The 14,826-nt window shown below is 48.7% G+C and overlaps 6 protein-coding genes across 6 annotated transcripts; 3 read left to right on the forward strand and 3 right to left on the reverse strand.

The window, feature by feature from the left end:
* Window positions 1-273: 273 nt before the first annotated feature.
* Window positions 274-2,021, reverse strand: MGYG_07926 (multidrug resistance protein fnx1; the record flags this gene model as incomplete). The annotated part of the gene is made up of 2 exons (XM_003169711.1): window positions 274-1,715; window positions 1,808-2,021. The coding sequence occupies 2 exons, from the start codon at window positions 2,019-2,021 to the stop codon at window positions 274-276; spliced, it is 1,656 nt and encodes a 551-aa protein (XP_003169759.1).
* A 2,094-nt stretch (window positions 2,022-4,115) lies between these two features.
* MGYG_07927 (hypothetical protein) lies at window positions 4,116-4,556 on the forward strand (the record flags this gene model as incomplete). The annotated part of the gene is made up of 1 exon (XM_003169712.1): window positions 4,116-4,556. One exon carries the CDS (start codon window positions 4,116-4,118, stop codon window positions 4,554-4,556), a length of 441 nt encoding a protein of 146 aa, XP_003169760.1.
* Window positions 4,557-5,256: 700 nt separating this feature from the next.
* On the reverse strand, window positions 5,257-8,097 carry MGYG_07928 (kinesin light chain; the record flags this gene model as incomplete). Its single annotated transcript, XM_003169713.1, has 5 exons — window positions 5,257-5,668; window positions 5,711-5,901; window positions 5,929-6,731; window positions 6,780-7,391; window positions 7,488-8,097. 5 exons carry the CDS (start codon window positions 8,095-8,097, stop codon window positions 5,257-5,259), a joined length of 2,628 nt encoding a protein of 875 aa, XP_003169761.1.
* Window positions 8,098-9,676: 1,579 nt separating this feature from the next.
* MGYG_07929 (hypothetical protein) lies at window positions 9,677-10,696 on the reverse strand (the record flags this gene model as incomplete). Its single annotated transcript, XM_003169714.1, has 1 exon — window positions 9,677-10,696. The coding sequence occupies one exon, from the start codon at window positions 10,694-10,696 to the stop codon at window positions 9,677-9,679; it is 1,020 nt and encodes a 339-aa protein (XP_003169762.1).
* Window positions 10,697-12,163: 1,467 nt separating this feature from the next.
* Window positions 12,164-13,171, forward strand: MGYG_07930 (hypothetical protein; the record flags this gene model as incomplete). The annotated part of the gene is made up of 1 exon (XM_003169715.1): window positions 12,164-13,171. One exon carries the CDS (start codon window positions 12,164-12,166, stop codon window positions 13,169-13,171), a length of 1,008 nt encoding a protein of 335 aa, XP_003169763.1.
* A 590-nt stretch (window positions 13,172-13,761) lies between these two features.
* Window positions 13,762-14,546, forward strand: MGYG_07931 (hypothetical protein; the record flags this gene model as incomplete). Its single annotated transcript, XM_003169716.1, has 3 exons — window positions 13,762-13,774; window positions 13,846-14,136; window positions 14,215-14,546. The coding sequence occupies 3 exons, from the start codon at window positions 13,762-13,764 to the stop codon at window positions 14,544-14,546; spliced, it is 636 nt and encodes a 211-aa protein (XP_003169764.1).
* Between the last annotated feature and the right edge of the window lie 280 nt (window positions 14,547-14,826).

Below are 14,826 nucleotides of genomic sequence, written 5' to 3' on the forward strand. Positions count from 1 at the left end.
GGTCTTTGCCGTAGGATAGTTATAGCTGTCGGCGGAACAAGACTCGAAAGGTGTTTTGCAGGTAGATGAAGCTGAATGCTCCGTCGTTGTTGTTCAAATAGTTATGGAGCTGGATTTGGGGAAGTTTATTTCCGCGCGGGATAACTAGAAGATTTTGCGCTGTCGCCACCAAAAGCCTAGCCAAGCGCTATTTAATATGGAGAAACGGGATGATATCTATATTTTGAATCCAATGTCCTAGCTATAAAAGGTTCTACCATTCAAATACTGCGTTTAGTCCTTTCTGGCCAGGCTCATATGCAGCTTGTGTTCTCTCATCGCCAAACTTGCCAATACTCCCATGGCAGCCAGTCCTAGGGCAGTCAAGAACGCTGCCCGGAGCGAGCCCATGTAGCAGTTCCGAACAATCGCAGCTATGTCTGGAGGAAGATTGCAGATCTCCTCAAACCGTTCTGTAATTTTCCGGATGATTTTTTCGGCATTACCGAGGTGTCCAAGGCGAGACCAGAGGCCAGACCGGAGAAGATTCTGGAACACGGCCGAGGCGACTGATATTCCGATCGAGCTGCCTGTGCTGCGGAAGGCGTAGGAGGCAGAGGTGACCACGGCCTGGTGTTCATGGTCCACGGCGGCGATGATGGCCACAAGGGTGGAGGTAAGCATGCCGCCGTATCCCAACCCTGAGATAAACAAGTAGATAAAAGGCGGGACAGCCGGTGTTGCGAGATTGACGGAGCATATCAATGCTATTCCGATGACAATCAGGACGACTGAGCCGTAGTTAAAGTAAAGATAGCGTCCGGTCATACGCATCAGATAGCCTGAACCTAGAGAGCCGACGGAGGTACCAAGAGCCTGTGCAACCAAACGAGTTCCAGCCAATGTAGCCGTGTAGCCCTGTACCTGGAGGAAGACGGGTATATAGATGAAGAGGGCAAAGACAGCCATGGTGACAAACCAGTTGGTCAAGCAGCAGGATAGAACGGTACGGTCCATGAGCAGGCGGATAGGGATAATTGGCTCAGCCGCGACCCTATCCTCGATATAGATGAAAGCGATCAGAAGCACGACTGAGAGAGGAATTGTTGTGAGAACCAAAGGGTGCGTCCATGGCACCTGATTGCCACCAGAATTGAGTCCAAGTAGGAAGAGAACGAGAGCGCAGACTAAGGTCCCGGCACCGAGGAAGTCAATCCTCTTCCACCGAGAGGTGTCTGTCACCCTGACGGGTACATTGACATATATCGACACCAGGATAGCGGAGACGGCGACAAAGGGTACCTGGATAAGGAATGCCCACCGCCACCCCCAGTTGTCGTTCACATATCCACCGAATATACCGCCGAGACCGCTCCCAATTCCAAAACAAATGTTTCCAATGCCTTGCCAGATACCTCGCTTGCGCAGAGGCACCAGGTCAGACGTGAGGAATGTCGAAATCGCCGTCAGTCCTCCCCCGCCCATCCCGGCGATAACTCGTCCAAGGATCATGACCCATTCTTTTGTAGCAAGACCGCAAATCAGGTTACCGACTCCGAAGAGAATGTTAGATATAACCAGTCCCGTTCGGCGAGAGAAGATGTCTGTTAGCTTGCCGCTGATGGGCTGACAGGCAGAGCTCGAGACCAGGTAAGCGGTGGCAAGCCATGATATAAGTGACAATGAATTGAACGAGGAAGATATCTGAGCCGAAATGGTAGCAACAATCGTGCCGTCTTCAAGAAAGCAGTCGCTCTAGTTAGCCCACAAATCTTGGATATCATTTTTTGTCTGTTTTTAAGATCTAAGAACCATGGAGGCGACATACCGAGAGCTGCAAAAAACACACCAACCCAAGTACTCGTTAATATTTTCAAGAGCTCCCCGAAGCTGGCTTCCTCTACCAACGGGAGGCCTGTATTGTTCGCTTCACCTTCACCCGACGGTCCTCCGTTTTCGACGCTCGCTCCACCACCCAGCAATGGTGATGTTTCTGACGGAGGAGGATGAGTAGCATCCTGATCCTGAGCCTCAGCCGCCATCCTCACTGTCTCGCAAGTAAACTGCGACGTGACCGATCCTGCCTCTTGTTTTCCCCCGTGCTTAGACAGTGAGAATTGCCATCTCGGCTACGGCCTGGTGTTGTTCTGGTTCTCCTCTTCTCGCGCGGAAAACTGTGGGGGTGAGGATCTGTTGAGACCTCTAAGCAGTTAACCGGGGACAGCTCCGCGTATCGGAAAAAAGCAAAGCTCGCCCTTCCATGAGCCAATCTCGTGTATCAGCGTCAGTGCGGACTCCTTCGCCTATCTCCGAGAAAAAAAAGAGTGCGGGATAACGAGCTGCTGACGGCGCCGGTTTAGCTAGGCACGATAACCGTCTCTACTCTCTACTCGGTCACTCGCCTTGTACTGCAGAGACAGCTCCCATCCATGGTCCTCTTCCAGCGCTCTGCCGTGGCTCGACTAGCAGCCCCCTGAAATAACATAACCTTACTCGGTAAAGAGCCCGTTAAGCACATATACCTTCTGCATCGCTTCTCTGCCACTATGTTCCTAGACAGGCATATCCTGCAAACCAGGGCTGCCTCTGATGCCCAAGAGCAGTGGGACTGTACGAGATTTCTGGCCGCTTGGTGCAACCTGTCTCACTCTTCCCGAACATCTGCACTGATCATGCCATGCTCAGCCGCAGCGTTCCATCCGCCTTCATCCTTCAGTCCCAAGAGCAACATCACCAGCCAAATTGTTTTGATCTCATCCATCACCATCAATCAACTTGGGCTCCTTTTGCTTGTTTTTTTTTTTTTTGGTTGGTAGAAAAAGAAAAAGGCGAGGAACGATTATATAACCAAATTCTTAGTCAGCCGGGTATCGGCCTCCGATGTTCCGATCAAGCGACCACATGACCTGCACGTGACTGGCTAGATCGAGGTCGGCTTTCCGAAAGCTAAAAAAAAGAGTAAAAAACAAGCAGACATCAAGAAAAAGACGACAACATGGAAGGACATCAAGATAGTCAACAGGACGAAGCAGTCTGAGGGTTGCGAAGAAGCCCGGCCTGTCCAGCTTGCTTCTGTCCAAAAGATAGATGTAACCAGACGGGCGCAGGCGGAATGCCCTCATCCGACAGCCGGTGCAGCAGCGGATAGGGTCTCGGAGAGAGTGAGACATCTTCTGCACACTAGCAAGATACAAGATACAACAAGACTTCTTAATATAGAGCAGCGGGCGATGTCGATCTATATGCCGATCGCATCACAGAAGGAGCTCAAGCTCCTCTTCATCGACAGCCTGCAGCTACCGTGTCACTGGATCTGGAGCTTGCTTCTTTGCTTTTCCCCCGGGCACTTGCACAACCTGAGCCCCCCGCCTGCGAAGCGAAGATGGCCTGCAATGCTACCTTGGATGAAGAGGAGATGGTTATGGTTAGTTATGGCTTTACTGGGGCTTTGCTGCAGCATGATGGATTCATGTCTCTCTTCCTCCAGGTTTGAGCATGCACGCCGCAAGCATGTACCCTGTGGTTTTGCTCTCTCTTTGCTCTGCCCGTCGCCTTTTGACAAGAGCATACGGGTTTTATGGAACAGAACATGCTCGATGACAGCATACAAAAGTACTTTTGTATGCAATAGTGTCTCACATGACCCGTGAATACCTTGTACATGCGTCCCGATTGCGAATGTTTCAAACTGTACATGTTGCTTTCCATTTCCCTGCCCCGCATCGAATGCTTCGGGAATCACGGGCTGAACCGGTCGCACATGGAAGTGCTCTCCCAGAATGCAGCTTGCAGGCTTGGAGAGCATGGAGGCGTTCGCTGGTGGATTCCAGCCATGAATCCCTCATTGCAGATCTCTTTGCATGCGAGGTTACTCCTCCCAGAGACAATGGAGACTTTGGAAGACCGTGTTCAACTCTCAGTGCGGTTGTCAACATAGCTACGAGAAAAAAAAAGTTATATAAACCCCGTGTAGGTAGCCACCGTCCTGACATTTCTTTCTACTCTCTCCATCATCAGACAACACAGCTTCAACAGAACAAAGACAAATCACAATCAATTTACTTATACCAAAACCTTCCAAACAAAACCACTTCTCAAAGCAAAAATCCCAACCTCCCACCAACTTACCAGCCAAAATGAAGTTCACCATCCCAGCTACTCTCGGCCTCATGGTCTCTCTCTCCTCTGCTGCTGCCATCTCTGGCACAGTCACCCTCAGTTACGACCCAATGTTCGACAATGCCGGTCTCAGTCTCACTCAGGTAGCCTGCTCTGACGGCACCAACGGCCTCATCACCAAGGGCTTCACCACCGCCGGCTCTCTCCCCAACTTCCCCAACATCGGTGGCTCCTTTGCCGTCGAGGGATACAACAGCGCCAACTGCGGAAAATGCTTCAAGGTCACCTGGCCCGTCCTCAACAAATCCATCTTCGTTACCTCCATCGACAGGGCCACCGGCTTCAACGTCGCCAAGAGGGCTATGGACACTCTTACCAACAACCAGGCCGAGCACCTCGGAAGAATCAACGTCACCTACGAGCCCGCTAAACCAAGCGACTGTGGATTCAAGGCTTAGGCTGTTGGCAGCCGACGTGCTTCTCTCATATGAAAAGAATTATGTTTACCGATTATGACGAAGGTCGGAAGTCTCCGGGACAATGACGCTCCTTAATAATTACTGAATACTTAATCATGTTATAGACTAGTTTTTTAATTCAACGCTCCTTAACCAGCTCTATCTCCTTCTCCAGTCTTTCCGTCGTTGTAGATATTCCCCCTGATTTTATTCATCTGGAAGAAAAACACATGCAATATGATGTCAGCTGTGGAGTCCAGCCTTTAGTTTTGACACCTTGGACTATCCACCGTATATTAGGATACATACATAGTAAAGTAGGCTCCCACCCTTCTTCTGTTCCGGAAGTTTTGAAAAATAATTCACAACGAAAAGGTGACTATCGTCATATACTCCAATCCCAAGCCAGTATTCAGAACTATGCCTCCAGTGGCCGCTTGGGTGTGGGAGTAGAACACTAACTACACAATATAACTATCTAGCACGTTGTGGGTAATTAGATCTTCAGTTGATTCGATAACTAATCATTATGAATATATACATCAACGTCTTGACTGGCTTGGTTTCTTACCCCAAGACCACCTGGATAAGTTCTCGTTTGCATTCAACATCTGGCATCCTCATAGAACTTATGGCTGCGGCTACCGCAGCTACCAGAGGGTATCGCCAGTATTCCTCAAGTCCATTATACTCGCATTTATCAACTACCTAGCGCAGATAGAAGAGCCGTGACCTTTTGATACCGCTTGTCTGAAGTTCCAAAAACAGTTCCAATCCCCTGTAGTACTACAAGATAGGCTACCTTAGCGTCATCTTTCCGCCCTTGTCGTTTGTATAGTAAGCCAAGATTCCCGTGGATATCAAGCGCAGGGACAAAAGTTTTGACCTGTTCTTGACCAAGCGCCTTCTGGTATCCTTGCAGAGCGCGTTGATATATATCCTCAGCCTTAGCTAGCCTGCCCTGCTTCTGATAAAGATTGCCCAAGTGATTAACTGTATTGAGTGTTGATATATGGTCAGCACCTAACACCTTCTCCTTTCCTTGCAGAGCGCGCTGATACATATCCTCAGCCTTAGCTAGCCTGCCCTGCTTCTGATAAAGATTGCCTAAGCTATTAACTATATTGAGTGTTGATATATGGTTAGCACCTAACACCTTCTCCTTTCCTTTTAGAGCGCGCTGATACATATCCTCAGCCTTAGCTAGCTTGCCCTGCTTCTGATAAAGATTGCCTAAGTTATTTACCATATTGAGTATTGATATATAGTCAGCACCCAATGCCTTTTGGTATCCTTGTAGCGCGCGCTGATATATATCTTCGGCCTTAACTAGCTTACCCTGCTTCTAATAAAGATTGCCTAAGTTATTAACTATATTGAGTGTTGATGTATGATTAGCACCAAACGCCTTCTGGTATCCTCGAAGCACGCGTTGATTCACGTGCTCTGCAGCCACAAGCTGTACCTGCTCTCGAAGCAGTACTGCAATTTTTACTGCTCCCTTAAACCGGCCGATAGCAATGTTGTCTATGAGATCGTTTTGGAGGAAGCGCTGATGTACTAGCCGTGTTGCGTGAGCAGCCAAGCGAGCATGAGAAAGGTGATTCAAAGTCTCAAAATCATCAACTGAACCAATAGCTTCAGCGACACAGTCAAAAGTGTACCAATACTGCTCCGCGTCAATATCTTTATTGAGTGTAGCCAATGTCCAGTCGTGCACGCAGGAATGCATGCTCCATAGCCCTAGCTGCGTTTGAGCATCCCCAGTCTGGGCTTCCAAGAAGCAGTACTTTGCCAGCGTTCCCATCGCACCGTCGAAGGCAACGTCGTCAAGAACTCCACGCAACCAACTCGGAGTGTTATCAGTTAAACCAGCACACAGAAGCTCGCGCCAAATGTTTTGATTATCGAAGTAAGCTAGCAACTTTAGTAGTTTGGCTGCGTCTAGATCCTCCCTTCCTAGAGCAGCATACGACAGATCCCAGGTGGTATAGAGCGTGCGATTCTGATACTCCTCGAGCGTGGGTGGCCTGCATGAATCGATATTCCAGCGTTTCTCGTACTCTTGGAGATATCTCTCGAAAGTAAAGGAGCTGTATCGAAGGTATACCCCGGCAGTAGCCAACGCTAGTGGAAGGCCATCTAGTCGCTCTGCTAGTCGTTTTGCATGAGAGTCTAGCGATGGCCGTTAGTAGATATTAATTATAGTCGCTGATAACATACCTGACGTAGTGTTTTGCCTCTGGGACCTGGTTTGCAGTATTATAAGGCTGTCCCTAATGTCCTTAAGAGGCTGTATCTGAACAGTCTTTCCGGAAACGAGATCTGGACGTCGTGTAGTAACAATAATGGCCCCATGGGAGGCAAGAGGGTAATATTGCTCAATTTTAAACTGGTTTGGGTCATCGTAGTTGTCAAAGATTAATAGCCATTGCGTATTTTCCGTGTCAGATAACCATCGGCAAATGTGAATGATCGTTTGATCCGGCTCAAGAATATCAGGGTCCTGTATATCAAAGATAGTTTTGGCAATTAATCGAAAACTATCCTTGAGGGTAGTCTCCGTTGCTGTGTTTAGCCAGAATATTGATGTATAAAGGGTGCGGTACCGTTTTGCGTAAGCAATGGCAAGCTGTGTTTTGCCCATGCCACCCGCACCACCGAGAACTAGACGGCGTTGCTCTCGAGGATTATCCTCTGGTTCTAAAATTCTTTTCATCTGATCGAGCTCAGGGTTACGCCCGACGAATAGCTCCGGGCCGATATGGGGTGCCTGACCGAGACAGGCTCCCACTGGTTTCCGGAAGCTGAAGTTTTCCTTCTGCTTGTAAACAACTATCAAGGAGTGACTTAGTCACCGTAAACACGACCAAATCGCCTTACGGCCCTGTGCTAGCAACAAAGAAAAGTGCAATCACGGCTAGCTCTTACCGGAAGTAATTTTTTGCGTTCCAATACGGGCGTTGTTGGTAATTTGTTGCGCATTGTCTCTGAGGAAATTGTTCGTCATCGGTCCTTTGCTGTTGAAAGTATTTCCGGAGTCCCCTTCCTCTGAAAATCTGAGAGCCTCCATCTCTTGGATGATATTCTCAAGCTCGGCATTTTGCTCTGGTTTGATAGACTTGACCACGCGATTGTTGACGATGTGTTGGACGTCTTGGGCAATCGATATCATGAGCTGTTCGACCTCGCTTCCTTTCCCGAGTCTCTGGATAATTTTGGTGTATCTTTTCTCCCACGTGCCTGATTCACCAGGTATGACCTTGTCAAATATTTTCTTCAACTTTTCAGCCTTTTCTTCACAAGCATAGATGATCTCCTCCAAGGCGTTACAGTCATCAGCGGGTATGGAGTCTTTACTCGGTTCGAGGTGCGTTTTGCATGTTTGGAGAGTATCGTGGATTATCGGTAGTTGGCGCCCCACGGCTTTGAATTTCTCAGATAACTCTATGTCCTTCTTTGCATTCTTATAGATCTTGATCGACGCGTCAACGATTGCAATGACGGCGGAGATGCCGCCAATCACCTCTATGCTTGACATCTTGGGGCGAAGCGCTACCTTTACCCTTTAGCTAGAATGATAAAGGGTCCGCTGTTGGACCGCAAGGGACAAAAATGCCTGATGCCCCAAGCATACTTTCGTAGCTAAAGTGGATATTCCGCTGTCATTAAAGGGAAAGAATGTGGATGTTTGGTCGAGAAGTGCGGGGCGTATTTGGCACGTGATAGTTAAATCATAGAAATGGATCCATCTTCCAGCGCTACTTCAGTATCAGTAACTATTGTAAACAAAAATACAGATGCTATAATTAACACATAATATGTAATGAAGCTGAAAACGACTCTCACTAAGTATTATGAAAAGTATACAGAGGTAGAACGAGATATATATCGACTTAGTGTTGTGACCAGCATTGTGATTTTGAAGGACACAACCGCAACTATATCCAGACCCGAGATGATAAAGATCTAACTCCTTAAAACCATTCAACATAAAAACTACCCCCACCCGCGTAGCCAAAAACAAAAAATTCCTTGAACCACACTTCACAAGGGCCAGCTAGCTCTAAAATGTCGTAGAGCCCCCTGCATACTGACGTATGGCATGTGTTTATCTCAAGATGGTCCCCTAGATTTAGTTACCCCTATTAGCCAACAGCCAACAAATAAGTCTTGGTTGGGACAATTACATTCATTCCCTCCCGCACTTCGTTATGGCTCTCCTCATATGGATCTTCTGGCGGGGTTGGTTTCATGGATTGAAACATATGGACGACGCTTAATATCACAACGTAACCGAGCACGAATAGGGCCAGGTTGTTGAGTGGGCTGAACTTGTTCAAAAGATCAAACATAGCGGCTGTATGAGTTGGCTGTGTGGTGTTAGATAGTGATAACTGTGCTGTATACGATGATTCTGGTGTCTATTATACTCCCATATTTCCTCCAGGGCTCATGTTTGGATATTTATATTGGCCAGCAGACCTCTACAGCTCACCTTGTCGCAATTATCCATGTGAATCTGTATCTTTATTCCCTCCTCGATCCTATCAAAGCGTATACATTGTGCTACTTGCTTAAAAGCATTACAAATCGCCGCAGGAGACCAATTAGCAGGGTTTTTGCCGGGTTTAGAGCAAAGACAAGGCTGGATACTCCTGCTATTGGGTCCAGCCTCACTGCATGAACATGGTCAGGCTTCCGACAGACGAGCTTGAGGCCAGACAAAGGCTATTTTTTAAGTACTTCCATTCCGTGTGTTTCAAATGAGATATGGAAGGCCGCAAAGGACACAGCCAAGGCATAATCCTTGATCCTATCCCGTCATGGTTATGTACTGTTTAAGCGGTATATCAAACCATCTGAGGAAGGTAAAAATATACTCTCCACCTCAGAATGAGACAATACTTCGATAAATGTAATATCCCATCAGATTTGTAGTCCGAAATTATGTGGATATATCTATTGCATTATATACTAACTCAAAATTAAACAAATGAATATTCTTTTATATGTTTTGGGATGGGGGAATAAAACAAATGCACTCTATACAAAGAAAAGAACAAGGGAGCAAAAATTGAAAAGAGGCATTATGGGCTAACCGCTGGTGATCAACACATCTATGCGGTGAGGCGGCGGGACTTCAGGTATTCATAATCAGGCATGGCGTCGGTAACCCATTTGTACATCTTAGCTCCATCGATCTCACCAAACTCAGCCTTCCACTTGGGGGCTTCAGCTTCGATGTCGATGTTAGCAGCAAGCTTGTCCTTCATAATACCATTTGAGGCGTTAAGAGAAGACAGCATGCGCTTAGCCATGTGGTCATACTTCTTGGCCTGCTCTTCGCTGACAGGGTTCCAGGTGAACTTGAGGTGGTTGCGGTCCAAGCCGATAATGTCAGCCAGCTTTTGAACAACGGTTTCATCAGCCATGACATCATCAGCATCAATGACAATGGGCCAGGGCTGAGTGGTGGAAGATGATCCAGTCTGATGGAGCTTTTCGCTGTACCAGTCAAACATGGAGCGGATGTTGTGCAAGCTCATGTAAATGGGTAGATCGGGCTTGCCGGTCTCGAGAGAACCGGCGGTGCCGATATCTTCCTTCTTCATCTTTCTGAAGTCGTCCATGCATCGGTAGAAGGATGGGAACATGAGAGCTGGGTGGCGGATAAGGAAGACGGGCTTCCAGGTAAGGAGAAACTCATCAGAGAAAATAGTGTGGTTTCCTGGGGTGCGAGCAACCTCCGATCCCTCTGGGACATCGAGGGTAAGTGGTGCCTCCTTGACATCGTTGGTCTTGAACATGAATTTGGTCTGGTTGGTAGGCTCGATGAGAACGTTGGCGTGCTCCTTGATGACGGAGATTCTGCCGGCAGCTTTGGACTCGGCAACATCCTTCATCATTTCATCGTATCCCTTCTGGTACAGAGCACGAGCCTGAGTTTTTTCTTCCTCAGTCCACTCGTCAACATGTTTAGATCTGAGGCCCTTTTCGCTGATGGTCATGAGGGTGTCCAGGAAATAGTAGCCAGCATGTGGGCGAGCCTTGACCATTGGTTGCTCTTCCAAGCCCAGAATCTGGACAAGGAGGTTAGAAGCAGAGCGAGGGTGGGTGATGAGGTAAACACGCTCCATGGTTGAATATCTAGTTGGCAGAATGTTCAGTGTTTGAAGTGGATATATCTAGTTCTTGAAGAGGCCGTGAGCCGTGATAGATCGTAAAGAAAATCTGTTTGAAAGAGTAGTTGATGGAGAATGAGCTACAAGGCCGATACAAGGCGGGAAATAGGCAGACTTTATAACTATCTGCAGGCCTTCATCAGCTCCAAAACTCCCCGCCTAGATTTGCATATCTAATCACCCGTTTGTGTATATAAAGCGGAACCAAGTCATCAATAGAGAGTATAGGCGGGAGATTCGAGTCTCCGTGGATCCGACGCATTCCGGCTATTTTGGCGGTTCTCGGCCAAGCCTACCTCCGTTTGACGAGGCCATGCCATGTCTCCTTGCGAACAAGGAGTGTTATAGATTTGAACGGGCTCAACTGTGGCAGCCAACATTCTCCCTAGTGGACACTTTGGAGAAATGCAAGCCTCCCGACAATATTTCTGGATATCCTGTATCCCAAGTACGAGGTCAACAGTTGCCACATCAAAGATCAAAGTGGCCTGTAGTGAGCTGAGCGGGGCTCAATACGGAGAACGGAGTTTATACTCCGTGGCTTGATGGACGTGACGAGTCGAAAACGTAGTTCACTTCGTATGCAATGGCATTAGACAACGGAGTCTTCTAATACCGATGAAAACAGGAGAGCTGATTATGACGGCCAGCATCCACTATGCCGAAACAAAGTGTTGCCCTTCTTCGGTGCTGACAGCCTTGGTGGAAAGTGAACACGAGAAGCGCCTGAGCAGACTTTCAGTCCACCGGATGTCGGCTGTCGGCAAAACTTCGCTTCCGCGGCCTGTTCTTGGCAAAGGTTATCCGACCCCATATTAGGTAAGCTAATGCTGCCACGGAATGAGGGTTAACCGAGGCGTCCAATGAAATGTCTAGAAAAGCAAATAAAGTCAAGGTTGAGAGCGGGGCCTGGGCCTTGGCAGGGATGAGACGCGGGCGGAACCGAGATCACGTAAGCGTATCAAAAAGTGACCACGGCAAGTCGGAGCGTTTTCAAGGCCACGAGGAGCGAGAGAAGGGATATATTATTAATATCTATAAATGTCGGTAACCCCTGATGTTGAGGCGTGGCGATATTGAACTTCCAGGCTTGTTGCGAAGACGGTGCTCTTACCGCCGAAACCTGGGTGGCTGGCTGTCTTGACAGCCCGAGCTCTGCTTGAAGCGTTTGTTCAAAGACCATGGCACAAGACGAACGCAACTAGGGGAAAGCACTCCAAACATGTACCATGGAAATGCAACTGGGGCTCCTACCTTCGCTTGGTTTATACAGTAGCTCAAAACATGGAAGGAGACCCTCGATGGCCATTCTTTCCCTGGTTTGACAACGTTCTACCTTCTGGCACAAAAACAACAGTTAGAGACAGGCCGTTGTCTTCCGGTTAATGACAAGGATAAACACAGGTTATATCCATTGCTGCAATGGAGTTAATAACCATCCCGTTCAGTGAGGTGCAGGCTGCGCTGCAGGAGGCAAAGGACGCTTGGACTGAGACCGACAAGTTCAATACCCACGGCCACTCTTACGAAGACATCAATGCGCTAGTTCCGGAGACACCAGACCTCAAGCATGTCAAGCCAGGCTTGTTCTCGACCTTATACCAACACTGGGCACCGCTGATAATGTCTACTCAAGGTGCAGAGGAATGGCATGCCTTCGAGCTTCCTCGCTACCTAGGCTTTGAGACGACAGAGATGTACCAGGTCTGGTGCGCAAGGGCTTCTGCTAGGCTGTCCATCTTTGATGGTCTGATTGAGATGTTTCCAGTGCAGTCTCTTGCTGGCGTGAAGACCGAGGATATCTTTGGCCGTCATCGGAAATGGTTCCTTCGATTGGATAGTTGCAGTACCAAGGATGGCGAGAATGGTACGAAGCCCATTACAAGTGTACAGGATCTTATCATACAGCTATGTACCTCCATGAGAGGGAGGCGGGCCATCTTAGATATCCTCGAGGGCAGCGTGGAGAAGCCCATGGTTTTTCTGGTTCCGTATAATGAGCTGATGGATCCCTCGCGCGAGTTTCGGGTCTTCTGCCCACCGCCGGGGAATGTCATCGCTGCCATATCGCAATACCGATGGGCATCCCCGTTTGCAGTTAACAATATGGAAGATGCAGTCAAAGTGGCCCATCAGGTTTGCCTTGATTCGCTAAAGATTCGCAGCAAGATCATCGAGACAGCCCGGCAGTTGCCAGATGGGTTGGTTCTGGAAATGATGGAGCGGGAGGGCTTTACTTTTGATATCTTGAGTGTGCCTGACGGGCAAACGCAGCTTGTCGAGATTAATCCCTTTGGCGCCATGAGTGGCTGCGGCAGTTGTTTATTCCACTGGCTGAAGGACTCGAACGGTTTGTATGGCTTATCAGGCAAAGTTCAAATCAAGATGGCCTTACCCGACAGCCTGCTGGATGCCAGTTCCAGCCAGTGAAAAACTGCACGTTTTTGTTATTTCTCCATCTCTAGCAGGAGAAAGATGGCCCCTTTATTATCCCTTTATCCGATAACCAAGCACTCTGTCTTTCTCCACAGACTCCGTTCTCCATGTTAATTAGATGGAGATGAGTGCCGATACAATAACTGCCACAGCGCATTGAAGGTAAAGCTTTTACAGAGCTTTTACAGTGAATGTCACCTAAAAGGGAGAAACAGACATCTAATAGGTACCCAGGTTCCATGAAATTAGTATAAAAATAGACCAAGTAAAATCCAAGGCTCGGAGCGCGAATCACGTGGAACTGTGTTTATATTATGGCCCGTGCTCGGCGTTTCACCTTCTCTTCTTTGCCGCGTTTTTTCTCGCTTGAAGAGACGTTGAGAACGACGACGAGCAAGAAGTTGGAGACCAGCTTCGACTTCAGGCGCGCGACAGGCCCAGGACTACGCCTTACACCACTGCAGACTTGTTGCCAACTGGCAGAAGCATCTACTCTACTCGAAAGGAGCTACCCGCGTCGCCATCCAACACGCTGTTATAGATCTACCAGGCCAGCCCCTTAAACCGGACCAAGCCCGTTCAAGATGCCAGGTGTCCGTAAGTATCTCGCTGATCACGAAGACGCCCTGAAATGGACTCAGGAAGAAGGCAAGACTGACTCCTTACAGCCCCAGATGCGCTTAACCAGCTGAAGAAGGGCTTCAGGAACTTCCTTGGCCGTCTCAAGAACAGGAAGCAGAACCAGAACCAGGAGGCCACTGCTCCCGCCACAACCGTTCCCGAGGACAAGAAGACAGAAGGAACTCCTGCAGCTCCAGCCCCAGGCGCAGCTCCAATTCCAGCTCCTACCGACGGAACTACCACCCAGCAGACTCCAGCACCAGAGGTCACCCCAGCCCCTGAGACTGCCCCTGAGACAAAGCCGGAGGAAACCCAGGAGCCCTCAAAAACTGAAGATGGTATGCATATCAACACACACACGCAGGTGCAGAGAGGTTTCTTTATTAGGTGCTTTTATTTGGCTAACACCAGCATAGCGAACAAGGACAAGGTCACCCCTGAGACACCTGCACCCGAACCTGCCCCAACTGCACCGGCACCGGCACCGGCACCTGCTACCACGGAGGCCGCGGGAGAGAAGAAGGCAGTAGAGACTCCCGCCGCCCCGGATACCACCACCAGCGCCCCAGCTCCAGCTCCAGCTCCAGCTCCAGTTCCGGAAGCCGAGAAGCCCGCTGAACCTACTCCCACCACCACTGATGCAACCAAGGCCGCGGAACCCGCCCCAGCTCCAGCTACGGAGACTGCGGAGGCAGCTAAGCCAACTGAAACTGCCGCTCCTACCACTGAAGCCGCCGCTGCCAAGTAAGCTTGGACAGTAGTCTCTTGCGATAACGTCTGTTTTCCGAATAGAGCCCAACGTATAGGATGATTTTTCATTAACCCCATGGTCATAAATGAGGTGATGGGAGGCTTTGATATCGGCCAAAGCAACGAGGTGGACTTTTAATTACTCTTGGGATACCCCTGTGCTTGTTTTCTCTCCTTTCTCTTTTTCCCTTTTCTTTTCTCTCCTAATATATATTATCGTTAATATGATGTTTTAGTATAGTTGATATATCAGCGAGGTGTGACTGTTCGGCTTGCCT

The sequence above is a fragment of the Nannizzia gypsea genome, genomic scaffold (assembly GCF_000150975.2).
Source record: "Nannizzia gypsea CBS 118893 supercont1.8 genomic scaffold, whole genome shotgun sequence".
NCBI lineage: Eukaryota > Fungi > Ascomycota > Eurotiomycetes > Onygenales > Arthrodermataceae > Nannizzia > Nannizzia gypsea.